A 17,112-nucleotide genomic window follows, 5' to 3' on the forward strand; every position below is an offset into this window, starting at 1 on the left:
TAGTAGTAATGCTGGCTGAGGTCCTGTTCCCTATTCTGACAGACTGAGGCCTGCCAGTCAGAAAGTCCAGGAGCCAGTCACAGATGGGGGGGTGTAGTCCAAGAGAGAGTAGTTTGTGTGTGAGCTTGTGGGGGACCACCGTGTTGAATGCAGAACTGTAGTCAATAAAGAGCATCCTGATGTAGGAGTCTTTATTCTCCAGATGTGAGAGGGAGATGTGCAGTGCTGCAGCGATGGCGTCTGAGGTGGACCTGTTGGGCCGGTAGGCGTACTGCAGGGGGTCTAGTGTGTCCGGAATGCTGCTCTGAATGTGGGTCAGCACCACTCTCTCAAAACACTTCATAATGATTGGAGTGAGGGGTACTGGCCTGTAGCATAGACTGTATATGGGGGGGCTCTTCTTAGGGAGGGGGACAACTGTGGTGATTTTGAAGCAGGAGGGGATAGTTCTCTGGCAGAGGGAGAGGTTGAATATGGAGGTGAGAACGTCTGTCAGCTCGTTGGCACATGCTCTGAGGGCTCGACCAGGAATGTTGTCCGGTCCTGCCGCCTTGCGGGGGTTGATCCTCCTCAGGGCTTTGTTTACCTGGGCTGATGTGACGACTGGTGGGGGTGAGGAGGGAGTGGTGGCTCTTGAGTCGTTGGGCCTCCTCTCTGCATGGGGGGTGGAGGTCTCAAAGCGTGCATAGAAGGTATTGAGGTTGTCCGGCAGGCTGTCCGTAGCCCGAATGGTACTGGAGCCGTTCCTGTAGTCTGTGATGTGCTGCAGGCCCCTCCACATGCGCCCAGAGTCAGCAGTGGAGTAGAAGCCGTCCATGCTCACACCACGTGTTGTTGATAAACACACACACGCCGCCCCCTTTCGCCTTACCGGAACCTGCTGTCTGGTCTCCCCGATGAATGGAGTGCGTCTGTAGCTGAACAGCGGAATCTGGGACGTTTCCTGAAAGCCAGGTTTTGGTGAAAATAAGAGCTCAGCACCCTTTTCTTTCCCGCTGTGTTGTAATCCTGGCTCTTAGTTCGTCCAGTTGTTTTCTAGAGACCGCACGTTAGCTAGCAGAAGGCTGTGCAGCGGTGGTCGCGCCACACGGGTTTCAGCCTAGCGTGGAGCCCTCCCCTCTTGCCCCTCTTGCGGCTCCGTTTCCGAAGCACTCTCCTTGGGTCGGCTAGGTCATAGGAAGCCGGCGAGCCGGAGCCTTCCTGCTGGCGGTGGTGGTCACGGGGACGAACAATGAGTTGCAGATCCGAAGGTATAAATCCTTTAAATCCAAAATTGTGCAAATCGGCAATGTAAAGTAGTGCCTGTCTGTCATTTGCCAGCCCTGCATGGCATCTATGGAGTGCGGAAAGTGCAAAAAACACGCAAAAAACTACAAAAAGCTGGCATTCTAGAGAGACGCGAGCAAACACGTTCGCCACGGAGGGCGCCACCCAAACTCTCTCCAAAGCCCTGACTTTGTAGTTTTCCATTGATATTCATTTATCTCTCCCCAATCCTCCACTGAAATTTCCATGTTGGCTTCTCTTTCTCATCTGTTTTTTATATATTCTGTGTTGTCCCCTTTCAAATCCTCAAGAGCAGTGCATAATTTGGAAATAATTTTCTTAGTATTCTGTGATTTACATGAGTCATTAATAATTTTTATCAAGCTTGGCTGGGATGTATCAAAGTTTATTTTTTTTATTTCTTGTCTAAGACAGTGTCCAAGTTGTAAATATTGATGAAAGTCTTGATTTTCTAACCTATACAAGTCTTTCACTTCCTGAAAACTCATCATCTCTGTGTTTTTAATCAACTCCCAAAACATCCTCGGTCCATTTTTCCACTGTCTAAATTTACTATCTAGTTTATTTGGTGTAAAGTCCACATCGTATCCTATCCATCTCAGAAGTCTGCACTGCCCAGTTAAGTTGTGTTTCTTTACTATATTAGCCCAAATCTTTAGTGGACTACAAGCCATGGGTTTACACCTTTGCTTATTTACTTGTCTAAATTACGATCATATATAATTGCCTGTAGTGGAATCCCTTCAACTGCTCTCAGTTTTTTATCCTTCCATTTGGCTCTGTATCCAGGGTCAGATATGTGCATTAACACTTTCAACTGTGCCGCTTGATAATACCTTTTTAGACAGGGTAGGGCCAAAGCTCCATTCCCTTTTGTCAATTACAATCTTCTATATTTAATTCTAGGTTTTGCACCTTGCCAAATATATCTAGATATCACTTTGTACCACTCCTTAAATTCTCTTTTACTTTAACCGAGAGATTTTGAAATAAATGTAATGGGCTGGGAAATATGTTCATTTTAATCACTTCAATTCACGAAGTTAGGTTCAGAAATGGTATTAAACTCAATTTTACCAAGTCTGTTTTTATCTTTGATATTATTGGTTCGTAGTTTATAGATTTTAATTTTTCAAATTTGTTTTTTAGGTTAATACCTAAAAACTTTTGTGATTTTTGGTCCCATTTCATCTCATAGTTTTGTCTAATGTCCTGGTTTGGTTTGTAATTAAAAGTAATAACCCAAGTCTTCTGCATATTTATTTTGCATCCTGAAATTTTACCAAATTCTGTAAAGTTTTCATGAGTACAGGGAGGGACATATTTGGATTTTCAAAATAAATCAAAATATCATCTGCAGATGAAGCTATCTTCTCTACCCCTTTATTATTTATCCCTTTAATGGCATCCAGTTGTTTTATCCACTGGCTTAATGGTTCCAAGAAGATAGCAAAAAGTAGTGGACTCACTGAGCATCCCTACACCCCCTTTCTAATTTTATTACATTAGATAAACTCTCGTTGATCTTAATTCTTGCTGTAGGGCTTGCGTATAGAGATTTGATTTTCCTGATAATGTTTTCATGAAAATTAAACTTATGCATAACCTTAAATAAAAATTCGCAACTGAATCAAATGCTTTCTCTGCGTCCATCCCCATGATCAAAGCTTCCAACTAATTTCTCTTAATATGCTGCATTATATGTAACGTTCTACGAATATTATCATGTGTCTGCCTCTGTTTTATATCTGGGAGAATTTTATCTATTCTTCTTGCCAGTATTGGAGTAAAAAGTCTATAATCTACATTAAGTACACTTGTAGGCCGGTAGTTTCATCTTTTCCCTCCTTTGCAATTGTAGATATGATTGCTTCCTTCCAAGAAACTGGGGTCTCTCCCCCTCTGAATATCCAGTTACATACCTTGTACAGTAATGGCGTTAATGTTGCCCTTAAATTTTGTACCACTCTGATGTATACCCATCCGCAACAGGGCTTTTATTATTTTTAAGTTTAGAAATCGCTGAGTTTATTTCTCAGCACGTCTATTGCACATCTCTCCCTCATAGAAGACTCGGAGTTTTGCTGGGAATGGAGTTTGAAATCTGATTTTCTTGTCCCTCAGGATCTTCTTTGCCTCGTTGTACTCCTTCCTCATCGTCATCACTTCTGGAGCATAATCATGGTCAACGTACACTCTCCTCTCTTCGTGTTCGAAGCCTTTCTTCTTCCATGCCAGCTTGAAAACTTAGGCCTAAAACTGTCACAACAAATGAGCACACTATAGTTGGTTAGGTGGTATCTACAATGGGTTTATCTCATGTGCCTTTTAAAGTCCTAACTGAGTGTATCTAAATAGTGATGTTTAGCGACCTCAATAGGCAGACAGCACGAGTCTCTCTCCGTCTCTCGTGGCTAAATAATAATAGAGTAGTTTCACACACCTATCCCCCTGCGTGTAGAAATAAACCGGGATAAAATAAATGCACAAGTCCCTTTTCTCAGCTTGTGGGTGATCAATAAATGAAACCCGTGAATTCAGATTACAGATGTCAAACTCCTCACTACACACTTTCCCCAGTCTTCTCAGACAGACATGGAGATTTATAAATCCAGGATTACAGAATGAAAACTAAGATCTGATCGAGACCACAGATTTCTGAAGGTCTCAGGAGCTCCACGTTTCTCCACCGACATGGAAAAGATTGATTGACAAGGTCTCCAGCCAATCAAGACACAGAACAGGGTGTGCTGCTTAAAAAAATGTAGCAACATGATCGCACTGAGACCAGGAGAGCTGTAGTGTGGAAAGAGAACTCTGTGTTATGTTCTATTTGACGAGGATTTTAAGGGGAGTTCAGCGAGAGGCACAGTAATAAAAAGTCACGTTCTACGAGGGTCTGGATCATGTGACCAGATTGACAAAAAAAATAATGATGAGTCGCTGAAAGTTTTTGGAGGACGGTCCAAATGCAGGGGTGGGCCGTAGTTTGGGGACCCCTGATATAAATGGATATAGTTCACTCTGGAAGGCTTAAGAAAATCATGGTATGGCCCCTTTAAGTGAAATCCATTTTATTTGAAATGCATTGGACTCTGTGAATGAAAGTGTAATAAGTGATTAGACTACTAGGTTGTTTGTGGCATTTTTTCCAACTAAGAAAAAAACGAGACAAAAACAAAGCTACGGATAACAAGTTGAACAAAGGTTATTTTGCTATTATGTTACTGGTCCGACCCACTTCAGATCAGACGTGTTGAATGCGGTCCCTGAACCAAAATGAGTTTGACACCCCTGGCATATACATTTAAGCTTTTTGGACATGGTAGATCCAAACAGTCATTGTAGCTTCTGATCACAAGGGGGAGCTCTTTAGCTGTAGTTTTATATTTGAACAGCCATAATCTACTGGTAATTCTGCTCAGACTTAACACATTACTGCTGCTAAATTACTCAAATATTATTTTAAAAGTTGTTTTTTACAGCATTGCTTTAACAAACAATGGCAACTAAGAGCAACCAGCGAAACAGAAATGGATGCGTGTTTTTTCTGGAGCTATAAAATGTCCCTTTGAAAAGAGTAAAAAAGAATCCATGCATATCCAACACCAGAACAAGACTGACAACTCTAAATACACTGTTTATTTGGATGTTTGTGGGTTTTGCCCAGCTTCCACCTCTTTGAAATCCAGCTCAGAAGGAGGGAAAACGGCTTCGTACCAACTATTCAGAAGCAGCACTTACACTGGGAGCTGGTGATGCCCTGACTGGCTGGGGGCACATTCTGCTGGGAGACAGCCCCTTGCGTGGGTGTGTGAAGGCGGCTGCAGTGGCATACGTTCGGATGATCAGAGAATAAAACCAGGAAGGAAGATGTGAAGAAGAGCAGCAGATGGGCAGCCATCAGTGCCCACAGTAGAAAATGGCTGCACTCCTCTCCACTGGACCAAACACTGGGAGAATACCAGCAAGAGGAGGATGAGGAGGATGAGGAGGAGAAGGAGAACTGTGAGGAGCAGAGGGAAGAGGGATCCCAAGAGGTTGAGGGGTCTGAAATGTTCGGAGTGGCAGATTTTTTAATGCGAGATGAAGGAGTAATAAGGACGACAGGGAGGATGGAGGGCAAGGAGATACAGCAGGGATGACAAGAGAAACGAGACAGACATGAAATGAAGAGAACATGGGACATCTGCATGAAATGATCACTTCACTCTCTTGAGTCCAAAACGATGTCATGTGGATGGAACATACTGAGCACTGTGCAGAAGGGTGAAAGCTCAGAAACAAACCAAGAGTGGGGATGATTTAAGCAAATGAAATGATCATAGAGTAAATGAATATTTGCCAAGTCCCACCACCTGCAATACATTTTACTGGATGTTCTGAAGCTTTCCTAAGAGTGGAACATGTACTCTACACAAGAACCTCTCGACACAATGTTAACATGCACAGTTAGCATGAAAAAATTAACAGGTTAGTGAGACAGCAACATGATAAATTCAACTACCACAAATATTAGTTCTGCACCCCTTTGCATTCATCTGCGATCACTTTCACTTCATTCTCAACCCCCCGTGTTATTTAGCATTCATGATGTGTTCCAACAAAACACTCCTGCCAAACCTTTAACCCCCAAAACATCAGAAAAGTCTAAAAGAAGTAATAGCGATTATCTTGCTCCACCAAAAACAGTTCATTTTCTTCAAAGAAATCTTAGACCTAAAGGTCTTCAGGTTCTTTGAGTATTGGTCACCAAAAGGCAGAAATAAGTGGGTTTGGGTTCAACCGCAGAACTGGACATATCATCTCTATATGACTTCATATTCCCTTAATTCTATTGTCAGAATAAGCCATCTTGCTCTGCTTCGTCATTTTAACATGTTCTTGATAACCTCATTTTTTTAAAGATATTTTTTTCTATATCCGAAGTTATTCAAATTAAAAATTGAATCAGATTCCTCAATAAAAGCATGGTCCCCATTTGACGGATTGGCCAGAGCTCACTTTCAGTGGAAGGGGTGTGGCTTTCCAACAAGCTCACTCCTGATAAGAGAATGGTTGCCATAAAAATGATGACCAGTGTTTTGAGTAATACAATTTAAGTAGAACAGTGATACTAATGGCTTTAGGTGTTAAGTAAGCGAGTAATCTAATTAATTACTTTTATTCTTGCTTCAACACCATTTGTAGAAATCTTAGTTGAAATTGTGGCGCAGCACTTTAGTTTATTGATGTGGTTTAATCAGTTGTGATTACTTTTCACAGCTTGGCTGTCTGTCTTCTGTGTGAAGCAGGGTGTGTGTGTGTGTGGGGGGGAGGACTCCAACAAGAGTAACACCACCAGGAAGCAATCAACAGGAAGTGTCAGTGACAAAGGCAATATTTACAGGCTTATTTTACTTGAATTCAAATGGACAAACGTTTACGTCAGATTCACATTGGGTCCTGAAGCAAAGACATTACCCACGTCCATCTGAAGCCGTTCAAATCTAAAGAAGAACCAAATCCCAAACTGGTTTTTCCTCACAGCCCCAATGACAAAGCAGCACCAATAAAAACAAGCCAAACTGGATTTTACAGCCCAGTAACTCAAACAGAACTATACGCAAATATTGTAAAGAACATTCTGGAAGTCTTCTTGCTGACCCTTTGAATTCTGAGTCATTCAAATATCTCGTGCTGTTAACTTGAAAAAATGGCGCATGAATTGAATTCATTTTGTTGGACCTGGAGGTAAGGCATTTTCTATGGAAGATGTCACAGGTGGTTTGTCCATCTCTATATAGTCAATGGTTCAGCCTGACCTGTACAACACTGTAACCCCATCAGAGGATCTGATATTTGGTAGATCCTTCATGATCCGATCATGACGTGGCCTAGATGTTTGCATTTTAGTGATGTGTGACTTCTATTCACACTAGTGTGTAAAATACATCCACATGACTCAACAAAAAACAACATTAAATGGCAGAGCGAAAATAACTAATGCCAAAAAAAAAGGAAATTGTCAAGGGGAATTTTTAAATGTAGGGAGAAGACATTTTTCTTCCAACAGACAGAGGCTTTGAAAGCCTGCAGCTTCCTACCTCTCACATCCTCGTCCTCGATGGTGGTGTTTGTGCTCTCACTGGACTCCTGCAAAAACAAGGGTCCTGAGTGAGACAAAGCAAAGAAGCGCTCAACAACCAGAAATGCCCCACACCTCAGAAGCATCCTCTCTATGAAATACAAGGAACACAAAAAAACAAGATCAGCTTCTACTTTTTATGATTCAGAATTACCGTTTAGATACACTTTTAAAACCAGTTCAATTAGAGCTTGGATCTTCCAGCAGCTTCACCAAGACAAATGAAGAGTGCAAGTAAGACGAGAACAATCTTAATGTCTGAAGCTTTTTTTCCCTTTGTTTCGTTTCAAATCATAAAAGTCAAGTAAGGTCAAGCTTTTGCAAATTTGAAAACCTCAAAGTATATCAATCATACATGTCAGCATGTAGTCCCCTTAAGCTGCATTCACTTAGTCACATGAAAAAGAGGAGATAAACGGATTCCTTACAGAAACATCTCACCTCATGGGCTTGTGTAAAGGATGAGCCCTTAACAGAGTGACATGTCTGTGCAGGACTGACAATAGCAGCAGAATTCTGCCCATTTATTTCCACATTAAACTGGGAATCTACTTGATACTATGACACTACTTACAAATACAAGCCACAAATCTTCTTGGTATTCCTATTGCTCACTGTAGATGAAAAACTAACAGTATGGATAATAACGGCATCATGTAGCATGAAGCAGCAAGAAGCATCAACACACACATGCATGCCTTCCCACTTAATATAGTTTTCCATCATAATGAAGATCTACATGTCTAAATGCAGAGCGTCAAGACATGTAGATAATTTCATGTGAAGACAGATTTGAGCTGGAACCGCTTTGGTCTCCATGTGTCTGCAGTTCCAGCAGCATGCAACACCACTCCACAGCTTTCAAAGTTTCACATCTGACAAAATGGAGTGAGCACCTTATCAAATATTACAATAACATTGCAGCAGTTCACAATGGCAATGTTTTGCATGACTTTTGTGGGGGAAACATGCAGCATTTAAAAACAAGCTGACCCTGCAGCTCCTTGTTTTCATCTTTTTTTAAGCTTTAGTACAGACAAATGGAACACAGACAGCAACGTTCAGGCTCTAAATCTAAAGGCACGTTAGCAGCAATCTACAGCTGGACACCAGCCTTGAGTCAGCTGTATACCTTATTTCCATCCGGCGGGTTGTGGATAACAGTGGATTGAGGCTCCTGATTTGAGAGGAGCAGCGGCAGAGGAGGAAGATGATGTTGCAACATGAAAGTGTGTTAGGAAGTAAAGACTGCCAGGAAGAAGAAAAACTGCAGAAGAGGACATGGGCGACTGCAGACCAGCACAGTCACACAGAAGGAATGACAGCAGCTGAGTTTCACTGCAGATGAGCATATTTCAACCAGCTTCAACTGCAAGACAACAGTTTTAGAGCAACACCATGCCGAACTAACAGTGAACAGAGGTCACATTTTCAAAAGTTTAACCACTTTCCACACAACTTCACATCCAACATGCCAAATACATACAAGAGAGAACAGAAATGAGAATTCCTGCTTAACTTTCACTCAACTCTATTGCAGAACAATTTACTGTTGAATAAGGGTTAAAATAGTGACAGCACCCTGCAGGCCCCGGTTCAAGTCCCAGCTAGAATCCTGTGTAGAATTTGCATGTTCTCCCTCCGGTATACGTGGCTTCCTCACACAGTCCAAAAACAGGGATTCAGGGGATTTGAATATAGGATGGATGAACATGAGTCAGGCAAGGACTACAGCCACCAGAAGGAAAGCAGGTGAACTGTCAACTTGTACTGTTGTGTATATCAAAAACATTTCTTTGATTCAGAAAATTATCTCCTATTTTCTCAATGAACTGTATAAAGTTTCAGTAGAAAAGCAAGTTTGGGGAAGATCAGCAGCATCTGAAAACATTACACTGGAGGGTTGGACTTGCCATCAAACATTAAGATTTAGATCATCTATAGAAACTTATGCACAGGAAGAGCGAGTGCTCCACCAGTTTACTACTTGGAAGCTTCCATCGTAATTAAAAAAATGACAGTAGAGTCTTAAAACTGTGGCAGCAGCCTTCATCAACAACAGAGGGGAATGCCGTCTGTTCAGCAAAGCCTAAAAGCAATCCAGAGGTGAGCAGACAGCCCCCACAGTACAACCCTGGCAAGAGGGTAACCTCGGCTCTTCAAACATGTTGAGTATTTGTGACCTTTTTGTAGTATAAAAGAACAATGGAGAAGTATAAAAATACTTTAAATAATGAATCTTTCTGCTTTTTACATTAAAGGGGGTCTACAGACCAGTGTGAGCTGACAGAAAGGAACTGCCATTCAAACAATGGTCAAGATGGTAAAACTTCTCCAAAAGGAAATTCAATAAAAAACATAGCAAAAAAAATAATGAAAGTGGATAAATTACATTCCCCACATGTGCCAAGAGGTCATACCATTAAAAAAAAATTGTGAGCTTTTAAGTTACCATATATATATATATATACCATATATCTTCCAGTCGTGTCCTTTTTTTCAATAAATTCCAGCTCAAACAGGAGTTCATTACTTTATACGCAGGTCTCCCTTAAGACCCCCCCAACTTGTCTAGTCATGCAGACGCAGAGTGTATTTGTGTTGTGAACCAGTGTAGTGATGGCTGGGGCTGCTAAGGCAGATATGGTATGTGCATCCATCTTTGAAGAAGTTTAATATTGTTTATTTTCGTGAGAGAAAGGCAGACACGCTGCTAAAGCCGGCTCCAAAATGATGTCATGAAATGGGCGGCAGCCACATGCAGCTGCAGGCGGAGCTTCAGGAATCAAGTTATTTTACTTCCAGGTAGGAAAAAATTCACGAAAAATCACTTGTATTTCAAAATTGAGTTTTTTAGTGTACTGAAGGTAATATATGATCGTACATGTGGATATAGTTCATTCTGAAAGGCTTAAGAAAATCATGGTATGACCCCTTTAAAAGTTATTTCTACTTTATATTTGGATGTTTTTCCTTCCAATAATGAAGCAAAATTGTGCAGTGACCTTTCCAAAACCGGAGGGCTAAGTTGGTGAGGAAAGCTGCATCTTAAGTTACTTTTAAAGTTAAAAGCAGTTTGAATTTTTTTTTAGCTATTTATGCATGAAAAATAGACTCCAAGTAGGAAGTAAAGATGTGGTAAACAATAGTTTAACAAGATGAGGAGGAATGCGACTGCAGGTATGGATAGATACAGAAGATACAGTCGGTCATGCAAACAGCCAAAGCCAGTGAGGCAGGCAGGCAGTGTACCAGAGAAGCAGAGGGGACCGGCTCTTTGGAGCTGGTGACCACATTAGCCTTGTTGTTGATCTGGAGGGACACAGTGGACAGACAGGTAGACAGATGGACTGGCATAGTGAGCAAACACAGCTGCTAAGAAGGGAAGAGTGGAACACTTTCTCTCAATATGCAGTCAAGAAAAAAATGACATTAAGCTTTCATTACTCAGTTGGCACAACATTCTTATACAAAACTCTAGATCAGTCTTTTTAAAAATCTATGGCATGTAAAATCGAAGACGACTCTCCTTTGCTTTTGGTCAAATACATGCTGATTACAACCTAAGAACAAGCAGAGCTAAAGATGACATTTGAATTCAGGGATCAATGCCTACATTGAACAGAGTTTAAAACAGCAAGGCTTCTTCTTTGTCTACTGTCATTAAGTCACTTAGCATATCTAATGGCTTCAGTAATGCTTTGCCAAAGTTAAGCTATGGGCTCCACATGGGGATAATGAGTATCCCAGCACTCCAATATCTGTGATCTGTTCCACAAAAATCTAATACAAATATTAATCATGTCTGGAATCACCAATTCATGATCTTTATAAATATAGTAGAACATAGTTAAAAAAACAGTTTAGGCAATGTTATTATAAATTGTAGAATGTATGAGCTAAACAAACGGTTGTCTATGCACTACAGTAACTAGAAGCAAACAACTCTCTGCTGAAGTAAGCTGTGTAAAAATGGTTATCTTAAATATAGCCAACAATTGGATAATATTACTAAACTTTTGTGTAGATTTGTGAAAACCTAAACCTGTTCAACTGAAGTGCTTAGCTAGCCCTTTAAAAGTGGGATGTCAAGACAGAGCAGAGGAGCCCCTTCACGGCTGAAGTTTGAGATCACTGCACAGAGGCAAGTTAACAGATGAAACACAGCCAAGTCCTGCTGATGTTCAAGTTTGCAATATATTCTCCACATACCAAAACAGTTACTGCAGATAATCCAGAATGTCTTTTGGTAAAACCTAATGTTAAGGCATAAACACTGGTGTTTCCATTCCAGTGATTCCCAACCCTGCTGCTTACACCTTCCCATTTGTTTTCTGACCTACTGTTCAATGGTCATCACCATAAAGGGTCCATGAAGTCTCATGAGCCAATCTGCTGTGTCAGACCAGCATTTAAAACATGCTGCTCCTGTACAGCAGAGAAACTGGTGAAGATCTGAGAGGTGATCCAGCTTTACATGACCACGGACGAATGAGAGAGCAACCAAATGGACAACATTTGGGAATTAACTGCCCTGTGAGCCGTGAGAAAGTCCACAACCGTCCTATAAATCTGAGCTTTCCACACATATTCAAGCACAACTTAAGCCGACAACAAGTATGTTTGAGCCAGCAAATTCACTGAAAAATACAGTTAGATATAAGAAGAACAGTACAGAAAATAAAGGAGAAATCCTGACAGACTTACTTTGACACTGTCTGGCTTTTTGGTCAGCAGACTCTTGGCTGCTGAAAGGAAAGAAAAAAAAAGTCAATGAGAATGAAACACTTGTGCGTGCACGCACACACACACACTCACGCATTGTGTTCAAGCTCAGCCAATTACAAGCTGGCCCAAAGCTTGTGCTGTAGGAGCTGGAAACAAAGAATGGGGCTAAAAAGCCAAAACTCAAGTGAGAAATCAAACTTTAAAAATGCAAAGGAAACTTTTATCTTTCAACTGCATTTTATCTCCTTTATCTGCTTTCTTCTGATCATTTTGGACATTATGCCAAGCTACCAAACAAACACTGATTGGGGGAGAGGCAAGCTTAAATCATGTCAGCAAAGACTAATGCTTTATGTATTTGTGGCTGATGAAGGAACACCAGCTTCAGTTGACATCATTGACTGGGTACAAAGAATTGGAGTGAGTGTGACATCGCCCACAGAAAAGAGCTTACTTTCGGCTTCAACCAAATTGGGTCAATTGCGTCACCAGTTTTTACGAACCCCACGTAAACATGCTGGAGCCAGAAGTAAGCAGCAATTAGTCCAAGTCAGTCTGGAGAAAGTATGATTCCTTGCTGATTTTGTAGGTTTACCCACCTAAAAACATGACGGCATTCTGTCACCCTAATGATAGGATCACTTGAACAGTTAGATAGTAAATCAAGAAATCCACTTTAAAGAATTGATATAAATGTACTTGCACTTCATTGAGGGAAATAAGTATTGCCGCAAAGACTGGGTACTTTGTGTCAAAATCCTCAGCACCCCAATGTCCGATGTTTCTTGCAGATGGTAAGCAGGTTCCTGCACATATCAGGTAGAGTTTTGGTGCACTCATCTTTGCAAATATGTGTAAATCATTCAGATGTAGCTGTAACTTGGAAACTCTGAGCTTCAGTTCTCTTCATACGTTTTGTAAAGGATTGGGGGGGTGTTAAAAGGAGCCTCGCATCTAAAGTAATGAAACAGAGTGACCACCAGAGTGTTGGTGTTACACTGGGGGCGGTGCAGGTAGAATTGACTTTTCCTGGAGGGGGCGATTCACATGTACTGACGTCAGCACGATGCAACCCGCTCGTTTTCGTGGGTATGGTAGGGGCAACTGCTGCCGCGCAGGTTTTTAGTGGAGAAGACCTAAACTACAGCCCGTGGGCCGGAACCAGCCCCCCAAACACCATCAGAGATGCAGAATTTTTTCTTTATCAATCTGGCCGTTCCAGACCCACATAGAACGTGACTTTTTACTCCACCCTTCTGCAGTCTGAACTATGATGGGAGAGGATAGAATATTTAGTGGTTTAATTGTATGAATGCCGTAAGGCATTCGCACTATAACAGGGGTCTCAAACTCGCGGCCCGCGGGCCATCTGCGGCCCCCGGGGTGATGATTTGCGGTCCCGTCTTCATATGAAAGATTAATGTTAGTGAGACCCGCAAGACTGATATGAATGGCACTTGTTGTGTGTAGAGCTGAATGAACCAATCACGGTGAGGTATGGCTCTGGAGGCGGGACATTGGTGGGCTGTCCAGTGCCTTGAAGCCGCTGAAAGTGCTTTCACACAGAGCGCGATTCGAGTGCCCCGCCCCTCTTTTGCCACGTGGCAAATTTACAGCTTGCTGCTCCTCAAAAAGTGTGTTTCTGACGCTGCGCCAGGTGTGGGAGGAGCTAGCAGATCCGTCTGTGGATGTCTCACTTAGAATGAATGGGAGACACATGTGGCATTTTATTTATGACAAAACTCCATGCAGAAATAAGAAATCTATGCGCACGCATCAAACAATGAGACCCCCTTGAGCGCTTTTTCCTCCTCCATGAGCCGGAAAAGTCCTCGTGCGAGAGACTGAATACTTCCGTGAGCGTGAGTGATGCGCGCTCGCGAGCAGAATCCCAGTGAGCGCGCTGCTCTCAGCACAGAAATGGAGGTCCTGAAACTAAATAAAAATAGTTTTCTCTAGTCCAGTGTTTCTTAAATATAATTATGAGACATTTTACCAGTTTTTTAGGCTAATTTGTCATTTAGCTAATATTTCAGCTACATGCTAGATGTTTAGTTTCATTAATTGTATTCATGTATGCATTTGTTAAGGTATAGCCTCTCCATGTCACTGCAGATATGCATTTCTGTGTCACACTGGTTGAAGTTTTGTTTAAAGATGTCCTGGATGCATTTTAGGTCAGTGAAACAGATTGAACCAATATTGACTTTTAATCGTATCGTCAACCACAAGTTATGATACGATTCAAACTGGTGATCATGGATCATGTAATAAAACATTACACCCCTAGTTACTTATTTCCCTCAATGAAATGCAAACAAGTGCATATAGATTCTTAAAATAAAATAAAGCGAGTTTCTTGATTTTATATTTCTCACTGTTCAACCACAAAGATGACAGACTGTCAATTTCTTTTTAGTGGGCAGGCCAAAAAATCAGAGACAAATTAAATCTACTTTCTTCATTGTATTTGATGATGGCTGAAAGATTTGCAGCAGCAGAGGTTTTGGCAACCATATCAGAGGAAAGTGTTTTTTGGGGAAAAAAATCTTGCCCTTGCTGCATTATTGGGAAAGTTCAACCTCAGATAAGAAAGACATATATGAGTTGTGGCACTGCTGACTAAAGTAAAACAACAATAAATAAGGTACTGAGTGAAATACACTCATCCTGACTCTACAAATCTTTTAGGAAAAAGCTGTTTTGATGTTACTTTGCTTGTGTTCTGTGTACAACAGAGTTGAACACTAAGATCATTTAAACTGTGCTACATCAAACATAATACTTTTAGGCTGATGAATTATTGTAGAATTAAAAGTGAAGAACTTTGAAGACCTTTTAAGAAGTCTGTAAACAAACGTAATAATGTTATTCATCTAAAGCCAGTGTAGCTTATTTTTAGGAGTAACTACAATCCGATGGCCATTTTTGTACATCAGAGTCAGAATCTTTAAGGAGAGAAAGCCCTAAAAGACTTTCAAAGGTTTTTGTTCTTTTTTAAGTCTAAAAATTGGCCTACATCAGGGGTGCTCATACTTTTTCAGTATATGATTTTTGAAATGACAAGCTCCAAAAAACTACATATACACAAATACTGTATATGTACATATATATTTCTCATTTTTAGGTGCTTAAACATACATACTTATTATGAAAAACAGATTTTTAAGTGAATCAGATAATTATTTTGAAATTATAGATTTAGATGAATATACCAGATTACAACATGATCAAAGGTTTTTGTCATTTTGCCTTTAACAACTTGTTGAATCCGATCCGTGTGTTACTAGTAGTTATGTGTAATGTGCCGACAGACAAAAACATTGTGCGTAACTTCCGTTCTAGGTTCTGTTTGAGGACTGACCTCAGGCCAGTGCAGAAAAATAACGCGCAGATCCACAGTTATGAGTCAGACACTGAACACTCGCATCTTTCTGAAGATAAGGAAGAAAAGCTCAACATCTGGCACTCTTTTTTTTTTTTATTCCTAAATCTTTGAAACAACTACATGCCATTGGCAGGATCAACCAGATATCCCCTGGAGCTAGAACTCGCAAGAGTAAGCTTCTCAATGGGTGGCGAGCACTGACTGCTAATACTCGATATGGTGTATGGTGGCAGGCCTGGCTGGGCTGTGCAGCAGCGACACAGGGCACAAAGTGCAGGTACCTGCTCTGTGAACAGGGCTCGAAAAGCGCATGCTTCAGTCAACACTCCCTCGATCGGCTCCCTCAACTGGGAACCGCAGCCGCCGTGGCTGAATGAATGGATCAGACTCTGTCTATTTTCTAATCGGGGAGGAACGTGGGCTGCCCCGGGCTTTAATAAATAAATGCTTCAAAGCGAGGAGGATTATTCATGGAGTGATTTTGTTTTAGATGGCTCGCGATCTACTGTCTCATCGTTTACCATCATAATGAGCACCCCTGGCCTACAAGTTGGATAGAAAAGAATGCAGAACATTTATATTATATCTCTTTTCCTCTTATATGGTAATTAAAAAGAAAGCTGCAAAGTGGAGATCAGTAGACAGGAAATGTGTCCAAGTTAAAGCCAATTATGCAGATGGACCTGCAGAGTGGGCAGGTTTAGACTTACCTTGAACATATGGTACCACAGGGAAGGGTGTGGGGGGGGGGAGACAAAAGCAAATGCTGAGGATATTTACACAATACAATTACAGAAATGAAAAACATAAGCCTCTGTGTCTGCCGAATTACAAAAGAATACTCAGTGACACTGCTGTTAAAGGCCCCAACAGACATGACTGCTGATCGCTGTGAACCTTTAGTTTGCTGATGGCAAATGAATGGGGAGAACAGATTAAGCTCCACTTAACAAAAAAAACTTCAGAAAATGTTCAGTATGGGTTGACAAACAAACCAGTTTCAATTTCAAAAGTAAACGTGACACTGCTTTGCAGGGGAATCTATACTGGTGGTGGGACTGAGGCATAAGTCTGAAGAGTCTGTCTCTTTGAAACCCGATAATGTCCTACCTGAGAAGTTACGAGTGGCGAGCATAGTAGTCAGGATGGCCCCCTGAGGAGAGAAATATGGGGTATTCAATACATTTCTCCTCTTGGAAAGCAACCATTCTTACTTCTTGGGCAAGACATTGAACCACAAATTGTCTCTGGTGGAAGGTTGGTGCTAGTGTTCAGGAGCGGAGCCACCACCATTGTGTGGATGGGACTGTGACTGTAAAGCACTTTGGGCCTTCAAGTAGGGTAGAAAAACACTTTACAAGTATACATCATTTACCATTTAAAACCAAAATAAAACCGTGGTTGAATGACTCCACCCAGGCAGCTATATGTGAATGTCGCAGACTGGAATGAAAATGGAGGAAGGACAAGTCACAAATGTCACTTCAAATGATGAAGGCATCAAAGGACCATCAGATCCAAATAGTTTTCTGATATTACAGCAAATCATTGTAATCCCTGTGTTTTGTATGTAACCACAAGC

At 41.3% G+C, this 17,112-nt stretch overlaps 1 protein-coding gene across 9 annotated transcripts in view; it reads right to left on the reverse strand.

Moving 5' to 3' along the window:
* camk2d1 (calcium/calmodulin-dependent protein kinase (CaM kinase) II delta 1) overlaps nucleotides 1–17,112 on the reverse strand; it is a 166,047-nt gene that overhangs the window by 10,698 nt on the left and 138,237 nt on the right. For 2 of the 9 annotated variants that reach the window (XM_024288810.2, XM_036216730.1), the window contains exons 12-16: nucleotides 16,641–16,683; nucleotides 12,122–12,162; nucleotides 10,667–10,726; nucleotides 8,547–8,591; nucleotides 7,374–7,422 (exon numbers count right to left, since the gene is read on the reverse strand). In XM_024288810.2, the coding sequence (XP_024144578.1) occupies nucleotides 7,374–7,422; nucleotides 8,547–8,591; nucleotides 10,667–10,726; nucleotides 12,122–12,162; nucleotides 16,641–16,683 (238 nt within the window). The remainder of the gene's footprint in view (nucleotides 1–7,373; nucleotides 7,423–8,546; nucleotides 8,592–10,666; nucleotides 10,727–12,121; nucleotides 12,163–16,640; nucleotides 16,684–17,112) is intronic. The other 7 variants (XM_024288811.2, XM_024288815.2, XM_024288813.2 and 4 more) reach the window with 7 other exon arrangements.

Source organism: Oryzias melastigma, linkage group LG18 (assembly GCF_002922805.2).
Source record: "Oryzias melastigma strain HK-1 linkage group LG18, ASM292280v2, whole genome shotgun sequence".
NCBI lineage: Eukaryota > Metazoa > Chordata > Actinopteri > Beloniformes > Adrianichthyidae > Oryzias > Oryzias melastigma.